The sequence below is a fragment of the Seriola aureovittata genome, chromosome 4, assembly GCF_021018895.1.
Source record: "Seriola aureovittata isolate HTS-2021-v1 ecotype China chromosome 4, ASM2101889v1, whole genome shotgun sequence".
Classification (NCBI taxonomy): Eukaryota; Metazoa; Chordata; class Actinopteri; order Carangiformes; family Carangidae; genus Seriola; species Seriola aureovittata.
The window spans coordinates 31,276,616-31,290,228 of NC_079367.1; the positions used below are offsets into that span (position 1 = coordinate 31,276,616).

Sequence of the window (13,613 nt, forward strand, 5' to 3'; positions counted from 1 at the left end):
ACAAATTGTCGCTGGGAGTCTGGCATGGTGAGGATGGGAGCCGAGGTAAAGCGACGCTTGAGGGTCTGGAAGGCTGTCTCCGCTTCTGGAGACCAGTGGAAGCGTACCTGTGAGGAAGTAAGAGCATGGAGAGGGGCAGCTATTGCACTAAAGCCCTTGATAAACCGCCTGTAAAAGTTAGCGAAACCGAGAAACTGCTGAACCTTCTTGCGGCTATCAGGTGTGGGCCACTCGGCTACAGCGCTAATTTTAGCCGGGTCCATCTGCACTCTTCCAGGGGCTACAATGAAGCCCAGGAAGGAGACGGTGTCGGCATGGAACTCACTCTTTTCTGCTTTAACGTAGAGATTATTTTCCAATAATCTTTTTAGCACTCTGGTTACATGGTCCTGGTGTGAGTCAAGGTCAGGGGAGTAAATGAGAATGTCATCGAGGTAAACGTAAACAAACTGGTCAAGAAAATCCCTGAGTACCTCATTAATCATAGCCTGGAACACCGCAGGCGCATTGGTTAACCCGAATGGCATGACCAGGTACTCGTAATGACCGCTTGGTGTGTTAAACCCTGTTTTCCACTCGTCACCCTCTCTTATTCTGACCAAATGGTAAGCATTGCGAAGGTCTAGCTTAGTGAACACCTTGGCCTGCTGGAGCTGGTCAAACACAGAAGACATGAGAGGAAGTGGGTAACGGTTCTTAATTGTAATGTCATTAAGAGGACTGTAGTCTATGCAAGGTCTTAGAGAACCGTCCTTCTTGCCCACAAAGAAGAAACCGGCACCTGCTGGTGATGATGACGGGCAGATTAACCCTGCCTTCAGTGAGGTCTGGATGTACTCCTGCATGGCCTCCCTCTCTGGCCCAGAGACCGAGTACAGACGGCCCTTGGGTATGGTGGAGCCTGGAATCAGTTCAATGGCACAGTCATATAGCCGATGAGGAGGGAGTGACATGGCTTTACTTTTACTAAAAACCTCCCGAAGGCTGTGGTAGCAGGAAGGCACGGAGCTCAGGTCTGGGTACTCGGAGTCTGTGTTGGAATTAGCAGAGGCGAGGTTAGCCACCATTACCTCTTCTCCCTGAGACAAGGTGTCAAGGCAGTCTCTAACACAATCCTTCCCCCACCCCATAATTTCTCCCGTTCTCCAGTTTACATGAGGGTTGTGGCGAAACAGCCATGGCAGTCCCAAGATCAGTGTATGAGAGGGTGACTTGAATAAATAAAAACGTATGTGTTCTCTATGCTGGTTTATGTGTAATTTGATGGGTTCAGAGATGTGTGTGATGGCGAACAGTTCTTTACCGTTAAGAGCTTTGGCCTTGATTGGCTTAACTAAGAGTTCGGATTTGAGTCCCAGTTTCTCAGCTAAACCCCAGTCCATCAAACTCTCATCAGCCCCTGAGTCAATAAGCGCATCAAGATCTGTGGCGGTGTGGTGCATTACCTTGACTGTGGTGAGGGTACGTAAAACGGAGCTTGAAGCATTGAACTGACTCACCACTGTGGATCTCTTGGCTGAGCAGACGGCAACAAGATGACCTAATTCACCGCAATAAAAGCACCGGCCCTCCTGCTGTCGTCTCCGTCGCTCCTCAGGAGTCAGCCGAGCCCTTCCCAGCTGCATGGGCTCCTCCTCTCCCTCCGCGGGTAAATGACGACGCTGCTCCAGCGGTGGACGGCGGGGAGCTGGCCAGTCCGGTGCTTGGGTGCGCGTGGGTCTCTCTGAAGATCGGCCGCCACGTTGCTGTCTGAGTTGGCGGACCCTATTGTCCGTCCGGATGGCAAGCGCGATGAGGGAGTCTAAATCTGGGGGTAGATCCAAAGGCACGAGAAGATCTTGAATGGAGGCTGACAGCCCCTTCAGGAACACATCATACAGGGCGGTAGAGTTCCACCCACTCTCCGCAGCCAAGGTGCGGAAGTGGATAGCGTAGTCACAAACAGAGTCACTGCCTTGCTTGAGTCTGCTCAGTTCCTGCGCCCTTTCCCGGTCAGTCGAAACTGGATCAAAAGTCTTTTGCAAAGCTGCTTGAAAGTCTGTGAAGGAGCTGCAAAGTGGAGAGTCCCGAGCCCACTCTGCTGAGGCCCAAGCCTTGGCTCGTCCGGTCAGATGGGACATCATGAAGGCTATCTTGGACCGGTCAGTGGGGAAAGCCTGGGGAGATAGCTCATAATGTAATGAACAGTCAATGATAAAAGTCTTACATAGTCCCGGTTCCCCAGAGAATTTCTCTGGTTGCGCTAACCTACTGCCAGCCACGATGCTGGGCACAGCCGGGGCGGAAGCAGCAACAGCTGCCGGAGACTCGGAGGCTGTGGTGGTCTGAGCAGGACAATCCTGCAGGCCCTGAATTTGAGCTGTAAGGAGACTCAACTGATGAGCCAAAGCCGTCTGAAACTCCTCCTGACGGGAGAGACGGGCCTCTTGGGCACGCAGGTACTCTGCCAGCTGTTGATCCTCTGCTGAGTCCATACTGGCCAGAGTGTACTGTCAGGCCTGGACTAGAATGAGGACTCAAATGCAGAGTGTCAATAAGGCAGTCTTTATTTAAATACTCCTACCTCGAGAGGGAGTGACAAATAAAACCAACTATGAAAAATTATGCTATTCAGGAAGAATCTAATAAACAAAAACCACTCCAACTGGAGGGACAAAACTGCTGAAACAAAAAAGGAATAAACCAACAGAAAATCACTCCACAAGGAGGCTACAAAACTGCTATGAACTTGACAAACAAAACTCTACACTATGAGAATACAAACAAAAAATCACTCACATGGAGGTTACTAAAACTACTCTAAACTTGACAAACAAAAAACTCTATTCTATGAAATTACAAACAAAAAATCACTCACAAGGAGGTTACAAAAACTACTATAAACTTGACAAACAAAAAACTCTATTCTATGAAATTACAAACAAAAAATCACTCACAAGGAGGTTACAAAAACTACTATAAACTTGACAAACAGAAAACTCTATATTCTATGAAATTACAAACAAAAAATCACTCACAAGGAGGTAAAGACGAAGTATAAGGCAAAGACAAGGCAAGGCATGGACTGTGATAGGAAGCTGGGGTGCACGACTGGAACGAGACACTCTGGCACAAGACAAAGGGAGACGCAGACTATAAGACACATTAGGGCAAATGGGGAACAGGTGGACACAATCAGGAATCAGGGAAGACACTCAGACAGGTGACACATGAGGAAGGGCAAGAGACCTGAAACGAGAGGAGAGTTAACCTTTCAAAATAAAACAGGAAATGACAAGACATGGAGACAGGACAAACCCAAACTTGACCTCACCGTGTGACACTTAGCTCTAAGCTGCTAGCCACAACCATGGCTCCTAGTCATTTTTGCACTTGATCGTTTTGTCCGTGTCCTTTATTATTTCTTTGCCACGTGCTCCAAGTAACATTATTTGGTCTACATGTGGACTATTTTATTTTTATAAGCCAAGTAAAGACCAGCTGAACCAAGACAACAGAAGTGCCTCAGAGTAATTTTGTAACTTTTAATTATTATCAAGTCTTCCTTTTTGAAGCTTTTTGACAACTTTAGAGTCATCTGGTCAACGCCAGTCTCATCTAAAGTTATCCAGCCAAAGTGAAGAGCATTAGAGTTTATTTCACATCAACCAGCAAGAGACACCAGCAGATAACACATCTGCACGACCGCCTGCAGAGAAGCCGACCGGAAATCAAGAGTGCCCGAGACAGAAAGTCTCCTGGCAAAACTCCACCAGAGCTGAATTGCTGGGACACCGGCAGAATCCGTCACCGTGATAATGGGGCATGGCCTCCAGGAGAATCCACCTAGATCCCACTTCAAGGTTACCACGGCAACCAAAGCCACCTGGGTTCCAGCCAAGGGTCCTCAGCTACAGCACAACTCACAGTAGGCAGGTCTTAACACTCTGCTCATGACTGGGTTGATGTCGAAATATAGTAATATTTAATCATCAAACCTCATTTGCAGACATAGTATCATTAGCTGTCTAGCCATAGTGTATAGAAATAACATATTCTCTCCCACCATTGCCGACTCATCACACTGCTAATTTCATTATTATTTTCATCTTTATGTCTATTACACCTTGCATTTACACTGTAGATAGTATTTTAGTTAATAAATTCCTTTATTTATTACCCAGTTGTTGTCCTTCTTTTGACGTAGAGACTGGAGTTCCATTGAATCGAGAAGTCATAGCTTCTTTTATGAGAAGTATAGGGTTAGAATAACCCTAACCCTAAATGAATTTCCCAGTTGTGGGATTAATAAAGTTAATCTAATCTCTAATCTAATCTAATAAATTTATCAAGGAAATAATTCATTGTGCTCCTCCCAGAGGACTGGTGCCCCATTTCAATGAGAGTAAATTCTAAATTATGGCGTTAATGCTACACACTGAAGGAGCGCACAATGAGATAGGATTCAAACCAAGCAAATGTTTTGGCCAAAATGCCCGTGCAGGATGCGGTGGTTCACTCTATCAAAGGCTGCTGAGAGGTCCATCAAGATAAGAACTGAGGACTGGGCTGCAGCTCTAGCTGCCCTTAGGGCTTCTGTCACAGACAACATGAACTGTTTTAGTAGAGTGGTTGTTCTTAAAGCCTGACTGATCTGGATTAAGGAAGTCATTCTGTGAGAGGAATTCTGAGACCTGCTTAAAAACCATCCTTTCTATATGCTTAGATAGGAATGGAAGCAGTGAAACAGGTCTATAGTTTTCCACTTGAGTAGGGTCAAGTGAGGGTTTTTTTTAGCAGAGGAGTTACCTGAGCCAGTTTGAATGCAGTTGGAAATGGACCCAAAGCCAGTGAAGCATTTATCACACGTGTGACTGGTGGGTCAATGGTGGGAGATAAGACTTGGAGGAGGTTTGTGGGAATGGAGTCCAGTGCACATGTAGTAGGACGGCCACTGGTCATAAGTTTTCACACACAGTTCTTAGAGAGAGGGGTGAATGAAAGAAAAGATGTGTCCTTGGCCTGAGCAGAATTGGATGGACATGTGGTTGGACTACTACATGTTACACTTTTTGGAGCCTTGCACACAGTTAGAGGGCTGTATGAGGGAAGTGGTAACGTATTGATCAGAGGAGGCAGAGAAGGAAAAAAGTGGTGTGCCCTTAATCAGCAAGGCTAGTTGTCTCTAGGAGGGTCAGAGAAATGGCAACTGATGGCCACTACCTTAACAGTGAAGAAGGATCGAGGCAAAGATATCATCTGAGAGGTTTGTGTCTGGTGGTGGTGGTGGAGGACTAGAATTATGACTTTAGTCTGTCAGAAGCAAGGCAAAAGTAGTATATTGTTGTTGTAAAGCAGTAAAACCTCTTAGGGAGGAGGGAAGGGTGGACTTTTATGCATGCATGGTGTCTGAGCTTGGCACCAGAGACAGGAATTCTTTTTTTGTCTGTTTTCCAACTTTAACCCAGTGGTTTGTTTCTGAAACTTAAGCTAACATTAAAGGATAGGTTAATATTTTTTCAGGTCTGTCTTTAAGCAACAGTCAGATGCACATACACTGAAGCTACTTGCTGTACTAATCCCTCCTGTTCATACTGGCCATTAGGAGATCCCCTCATACTTCTATGTAAGTGATGGGGACAAACCCATAGTACTCATTCTGTGTCCAAATACATACCAAATTGAGTCTTAAGTTGTTAGAGCTGAGTCCTGCTGATAAGACACAGATCAGAAAATGCTCCTATGGGTTATTTTGGATGCTAATGACAACTATTTATACTATTTTTTTGTTTAGGTGCCAGGACTTGTTGCAGTCACTTCTAGTCTTGATGGAGCCGCAGCTACTGGAAGCTCTGTCTTTCAGTACACAACTCGTGTGTTTATCATCAGTTCCAAATTCTTACTTTTTATTAGTATAGAGTCAGTAACAGCTTACTTCTCTTCAGAAGGAGGATGTCCGTCTTTGAATGTAAGAGGTTCAGACTTTGACCGGTCACTCCTCTTGGACACACAGCTGAGGTCAGGGGAGTCCGATCTCTACTGCTGGTTCCTGATGAAGAAGGGAGAATCTCTTTTTTTGTGTTTTTTATGTTTTCAGTTGAATAACCTGTCTGACCACAAATTAAAGCTTAACTTTGTTTTAATCTTCTGTCTTATTAATCAATCAAAGAGACCAGTGTGCAATGTGTTGACTAAAGACACAGTTACCTGCAACCAAAACACTTGACCACATACCTGTTCTTGTCCAGAAAGCACGTCAAAGCTGCACATCCATAGGTACAGAGACTTTAAGTTTTTCTTTTCTATTGTTTTTTTTTTATTGTTTGTATTGCACCTTACTTGCAGTATATATATATATATATACACATATCTGCATTTGTTGTTGTGTAGTGTGTGAATGAACTGCCGGATGGACCAAAGGCAATTTTCCACCTTTGTAGTCAAAAATATTGTCCATTTGTCATGTAATTGTTTTCTCACATGTGAAGTGGTGTGCAGCATATGCATATCATCATTCCATATCATTTTGCAGAATGGTTTGGAGATGATGTGTTCCCAGATCATCTGAATGTGGCTGCAACTGCACAATGCATTCAAGCATCCTTGCAATATATGCCAAATTTGGAAGATTTATAGGGAAATAATATGGCATATCAAAAATCAGACTGATAGCATTTTATCTGTGAAAGGGATGAAAAATAAATCTGTTCTGGTGGAGATGGTGAGATGACACAATACAGTGCTGATTTATGTGCCAAAATATATATTCTTTATAAACATATATAAAAGTATGGGTAAAACTAATAGTATTACATAATCCACACAGTATTTATTTTGCGCTCCCACATACCTTTGAAGTAATTGTAAGGCTGCAAACCTTGTCTTAGCTGTTTGAGTACACCAAGAGTCAAATTCCCTCTAATGTACTTGGTCAATATCGAAGATGCTTATATTAAACACCTTCTATTGTATTTGTAATTCGTTATTTTACACTTACAGGAAATACAGTGTTTTACACGTATTTCCTGCATTAATATTTTAAATTGTTATGATTATGTCTGAGGATGGTTTTGTTTTAACAGTTCTTTAATACAGGTGATGTAACTAAGCAGACTTGGGGAATTTTGCCATCAACCACCATGGCAGTTTGTGTTGCAATCGAAGGTCAGACTCACTCGGGCTTCTGATTGGACCAAAAACTCTATGGCCCGCCTCCCTCTTGCTACGCATGGCCTTCCTCTCATCTGACTGTGCGTCCTGTCTGCCACTCAAATCAACACCAGCCAATTGCATGCTTTTGTCCTTTAGACTCGCGTCACATACGTTCACCGGCAGTTAGTGTCACTGTCCAAGATGTCGGCTACGTCCGTGCTCCCCATGTGTGTGCGAGCGAGCCGGGGCCTCCTGAGGCTCAGGAGCGGTTCAGTGGGTGCCCCCTCCTTGGCCGTGGTGGACATCGTTCGGACACTGTCCACGGACAAACCGCCAGCCGGAGTGGCCGGTGCGACGGGCGGACTGGCTCAGGCTATCCTACAGGAGAGACTCCAGCAGCAGCAGCAGCAGGAGAGTCAGGTGAGGCAGCAGCCTGCTTAGGTGCGCTCGATTTTAAATCAGCAGACAGCAATATTGACGGGGAGAGCGAGTCGTTCAGCATATAGGTTCGTAAGTGAAACCCCGCCCACCCAAGCTACCAGTGTAAAACAAATCGGAGCCAGTTCTCTGACATTTCCAACCTATGGTTATGGTGAAAGCTAGCTTACATCTAAGTATTTAGCTGGTAGACAGAGAGTGATGGACCAGACTGAATTAGATGTTTATTTTGTGTTTTTTTTGTTTTGTTTGGATAAATGTCAACTGGATAAGTGTCCGATTTCCGATGCACCGCCCCGCTTGTCCCTGCAGTCCGCTTAATGAATGGACCGAAACTTAGCTAGCTAGCTAGCAGGTTAGCTGGCTATGGTTAGCATACGTTTTTAGTGGGATTCGCAGTGCGTCTCTTTCTGTAGCGCCTCTAGGAGACACACTGGCTTGACAGCCATTTCCTGTACACAGTCGCTTAAATTTACATCAAATTGTTCCATTAATTACTGTGATATTTCATACTCTGGCTAGCTATGACATTAAGCATGGAGTTAGCATCATCCGCCTCAGCTCAAGCATCGCTATAATGTTGCGGATCTTTCATATATCAGCTCTTCACACACACACAAACACACACACACACATTGAAATAATTGTGTGTGGTCGTTTTATCTTTAGGAGCTGTTAGATAAATAATGTTGACATCCAAGGTTTGTTTGGTTTGAAGGTCAGAACAGACACCAGTCCCCTCCCTCTCCTCTCCGCGTTCAGTTCAACCTTCTCCCGAAACCCAAATCTGCAGTATACCACACACACACACACACACACACACCACACACACACACACACACACACACACACGTGACTGACATGTTGCTGTGACACTGACATTATTACTGTCTATATATTCCACTATTATTATAATAAAAATGATATCGCAGGCATGTCATTTTTAACTTGAGGGAGCCCAATTTGGAAATAATTCTCTGGAGCCATTAGTTGTGAAGCAACTGATGACTAGTGAACTAGCTTGAAAATACTTAGTATTTTATGGCTCAAACACTTCATACAAATATACAGTGTGTTACAGTGTTGTCCGCCTTACTCACCCAACTCTGGGGTGCCTGGGTCCTCTGCCTGAGTCTGGCCCATGCACTTCCACATTTGTGCAGATTCCGGCTGTGATTATCCTGTATTGTCGAGCAGCTGTAAGATTTTTTGTGTGTGCGCCAGAATTGGTCCAGATGTGGAAGTAGCATTTGACAAACATGTTGTATATGGGCAAGATGCGGGCCATGAAACCAGGCGAATACTGGCCCAAATATGGGCCGGGTTTATTTTTCAACCTCGGAAGAGGCTTAAATTAAGTGGTCCCTGCTTTATGTTTGTTCTCACAGACCGGGACTTTTTCTATGTACAAAAGGAAATGTAGTTAAAGGATGGATTTGTTAAATTCAACGGCAGATTAACTTTGAATTTAGGATTATCCATAAATATGAAGAAATTATTTCATATCCTGCTTTTTGAAAAATGAGGTTGAAAGATGAAGAGCACAAATTTTTGCTCCTTTGAATTGGGAAAAATGGCGATTCAAAGTTTTACCCACTGACAGATTAAGATGTAGAGCAAATTTTATCAGCGTATATATTCTCCGATATGCACTGATATTAATACTTTTATTAAGAAGCAATAATTCAGTGGAAATTCTCGGGTCAAGTTATATAGACAGTATTTAATGTGTATTTGATCCTTTGTTTTCAAGTTGTTTCAAGTTAAATATATATATGTGTTCTTATGTTTTTTATTTATAGTTCTTTATTTTTATGGTTATTTTATCCAATTCCTAGTGAAATTTACCGTTTCAGTGCACTGATGTAATTTTGGACAATAAAATTTATTGTAAAAACTGTAACATATCCTGCTTTCATTACATATTTTTTTCACAAGTGTTTATATATAAATATATCGGCCAATATATTGATATCAGAATTTTTTTTACTCCCTAATATCGATATTGGCATCTGCCCCAAAAATCTAATATCGGTCAGGCTCTAGATGAGAGTATTTTGAATAGTTGGTTGTAATATTGTATGTTTAGTATTTATTTTTATTAACTGATAATCCTCTTGTAAGTGTATCACTTTAGCTATACATTTAGTATTCTGTACCTGAAAAAGATAATGATAATGTTGTTTATACCCTTTTTACACCAAAATTAGTGCATTTAAGCAGGTTTTTTAAACCGACTCCTTTTACACTGCTGGCCGAGTTTGTTTTTCTGTTTAAGAGGATACACACACAACTACAGAGAGAAACGTTATATGCAGTGCACAGAGCACACACATATGCAGATTGAAACAGTGACTTACTAGCTGCTGTGCAGACTGATAAAATGGATGCATCACGTCTAGGGCTGGGACGATTATCCGACGTAATCGACGTTGTCGATTATAAAAATTATTCGACGTGGAATTTTAGTGTCGACGCGTCGTGTAAAACCACACAGGGTAAATGTTCATAGAACAAAACCGGAACTTTATAATGGGACCGTTTATATCCATCGTCTTTGGTTTACCCGGATACAAGTCATTGACCACGTGAATGATTTGCGTCTGTGTAATCTATTTGAACAACACGGCGGTGTCTACCAGCAGTACGACGGAGCGTGTGGAGCAACACGCGGCAAAAAAGGCTCGCACACGGTCCTCCAAAGTTTGGGAATACTTTAATGTTGACACCAACAGTGCGGTAGTCTGCAGACTCTGCAAAGTGCATCTGGCATATCACTCTAGCACGACAGTCATGCACGAGCACATAAAGAGGAAACACCATGGTGCAGCGAGTCAAGATGTTGGACGGGGCAAATTGTTATATTAAATGACTAACTTGAAAATAATTGCAATAAAATTACTGTTAGGTTAATAAAAAAAATAATTGTTAGATTAGTCGAATAATTGAAAAAATAATCGCTAGATTAATCGTTTAAAAAATAATCGTTTGGGACAGCCCTAGTCACGTCACATCCCTAGGTTGGTGCTCAGGGACCCTTTTCCATTGCCAACAAAAGCCAGATGTTGGTGGATCTTAGCAGGTTTTTTGACCAGTGTTGAATGGCTAGAAAGGGGACATCAAACACACTCGATATGAAAAGGCACAATCAACATTCACTCCCGGGTCCAATGACTCAGCAGCAGTCACAGGTATTTACAGTGATGTAAAAATGACGTCCGGGTGAACACACTAATTTTCACAATTTTTCCAAGCTGTGACTTCTTTCAGAGCACACTCTGTAAACACACCTGTCACCTGTCCAGCACATTGCTGTTACACCAGAAACACCACAGCTACACCTTCCACTGAAAGCGAGCAGTGCTCAATAGGTTTTAAAAACACACAATAACCGACTGAAGCATCTCACACAGAGGCCCTGACAGGAGCACCAACACGAGCAACTGATCCATTTTTGTAAGTCTCCATGGCAGCTGGCAGCTCACTGTTTGACTCTGTAACTGCATGTGATGGCGTTGCTCCCTGCAGTTGTCTGTCTGTGTCCTTAGTCTGAACAGAGAGACAAACTCATCTGGCTGTGTAAAAGGAGTTAATCGCCGTTTTTTTAAGCAGGTTTACTGACGTTTAAAAAACCTGCTATATGGGCTGATTTAAGGTAACTGATTGTTGGACTGTTATGAAGAAAGTTGAAACAGCCTCACTGTGATGAAGTTAAAGTAGCTGAAAACATTTGCTGAATAAACCATTATGTACTAGAGAAGAGTTGTACTGCATGTTATAAGTTTGATTAACTTTTACACTGGCACTGCTGTGCACCTCACTATGTGTGTGTGGTCTCAAAGTATGAAAGAGAAAAATATGAAGTGTAATTTTTGATTATTGTGTGAGTCCCTGCTGTAATTATAGCAAATATTTTCTGGTACAAGGAAATGTTTGCTTTTATAACTTTGGTGTTTTTGGCTGTTGGTATAGTCAAGCATCACTTTGAGCTTTAGGAACTTGAATATATCATCTGTTTTTAGATTTGATCAATGAAAGGGTAAATTAATTAATTTTTAATTTGTAATTATCATCCTTTGTCACATCTCTATTAGCAAATGATAGTATGATATTTTTAGTGGGGGAATTAGGGCAGTACTCTTGTATATTTGTCTGACTGACTGAACACGACATCACACTAACAAGTAGGGTTGCACGGTATACCGGTACCAGTATAGTACCGCGATACTAGAGTTTTGAAAACGGTACTATACCAGCATTTAAAAACAAACGGTACTTTTATTTCATTTTATTGAATTCAAATGAATTGGTAAATTGGAGCCTGTCTCTTTAAGCACAGCGAGTGTGACGTAGTTGCCCGAGCGGATGTAAGCCGCCTCCCACACGCACTTAGACTGAGGAGGAGAGAGAAACGACAAGTCGCGTCTTGGACAGACGGAGCGGGTTGAAGAAAATACAGTAGATAGAGATGGCAGCTGCAGAAAAGCCCATACTTGTGGACAAAATGGGGGCCCGAAGTACGGTGTGGAAATATTTCGGGTTCAAACCGAACGATAAAGGCGAGCCACTGAACCCAGAGGCACCGCAGTGCAAGCGGTGCTACAAAGTGTGTCTCGAAAAAGGAGCCAACACTTCAAACCTGTCGAAACATTTAAAGGACAACCATGCGGACTTGTTCCGAAACTTCAGTCAAGAACGACAGGTGATAATGTTGTTCACCAGTTCACTGCACTGTAATGTCAATGAAAGAAGTACAAAGCCCCTCCCAGCCCAGTAGTAAACCTACAGTAGCCTGCATACAGAGAGCTAAAACATGTCCATGGTTAATAAATACATTAAAAAATATATTTTTAAAAATGTAATTACATTCTTTAAATATTTAAATAACCCATTAAGGCAATAAATAATATAATGAAATACTTTTTACAAAAAGTATCGAAAAGTATCGAAATACATATTGGTATCGGTATCGAAACAGAAATTTGGTATCGTGACAACCCTACTAACAAGTCCACACTCACCCATCAGTTCAGACGTTAAATCAATGATCATGTGACAGTCTGCCCTGTTTTCAATAACATTAATGATGGTCATGTTGTTTGTCCAGGGCCAGCCTCCTCCTGAGGGAAAGGAGGGTGAGAGGGAGGGAGAACAGGCAGAGGACAAGAAACAGAAGGAGAACACTGCCTACGCTAAGAAGATAGTGCTACGGTTGGCAGGACTCATGGGACTGGGCGGGGCGGTTGGCATCGTCTACATATTTGGTGAGTATATTCTATGTTCCTACTGAAAACAATCCTCAGTATTTTGGAACATTGGATTTGGCTTCCAAACTTCCCTCAGCTTCCTGTTTAGAGGGGCAGCCCACAGATGGGCTGAGCTAGAAGCTGTCAGTCAGAGGTGAGAAGAGTGACACTGAGGCTGAAGCCTAAAGAGGCTTATTTCATCAGTGTGTTAGGTAGAAAATACATGTGTGAGCTGTGAGCAAGTGAAGTTTGAAGTAGCCGGCTCAGTTTTCAGTCGGTAGCAGAACAACAAGCCGACATGACAGAAAGAGTCGGGGGGGGGGGCTCATAGAAATGTAGATCAGCTGTTGTGAGGCAGAGCCGACAGTGTCTGACATTTTTGGAGTCAGACAAACCTTTTACAGCTAAAAACAGTCAGTAAGTCATCAGCTTCTCGTAGAAGTTTAGAGGGTGTGTTGGTTTTCAGCAGCAGACAGTCAATTATAGTTGGCACACCAGGACACTGTTAAACCCAGCAGGGACTGAGTGGTCTCATGAAGACATTGTTGCTTTTATTTTTTGGTCTTCAGGCTTTAAGTGACCCTGAAGTTTTCATTTTTACTCTGGGACAAAGCCACTTTTGGATTTCCTTCTTTTGTCTTCATTTGTTTGCTCTTTCTCAATATGATTTCTGAAGTTATTGGAGGAACAAGAAGTATCACCAGAAAATTATGATGCACTTGGAACTGTTTGATTTTCATCTACACAGTCTGCAGGGGAGTGGGCGGTGGCGTGATGGACAGTGCAGACAGAAGATGG

At 42.9% G+C, this 13,613-nt stretch overlaps 1 protein-coding gene across 1 annotated transcript in view; it reads left to right on the forward strand.

Annotated features, from left to right (window-relative positions):
- Positions 1-7,295: 7,295 nt before the first annotated feature.
- Positions 7,296-13,613, forward strand: part of timm50 (translocase of inner mitochondrial membrane 50 homolog (S. cerevisiae)) — a 45,488-nt gene continuing 39,170 nt past the window's right edge. The window contains exons 1-2 of the mRNA XM_056374500.1: positions 7,296-7,551; positions 12,677-12,833. Of these exons, the coding sequence (XP_056230475.1) occupies positions 7,333-7,551; positions 12,677-12,833 (376 nt within the window). The 5' untranslated portion in view covers positions 7,296-7,332. The remainder of the gene's footprint in view (positions 7,552-12,676; positions 12,834-13,613) is intronic.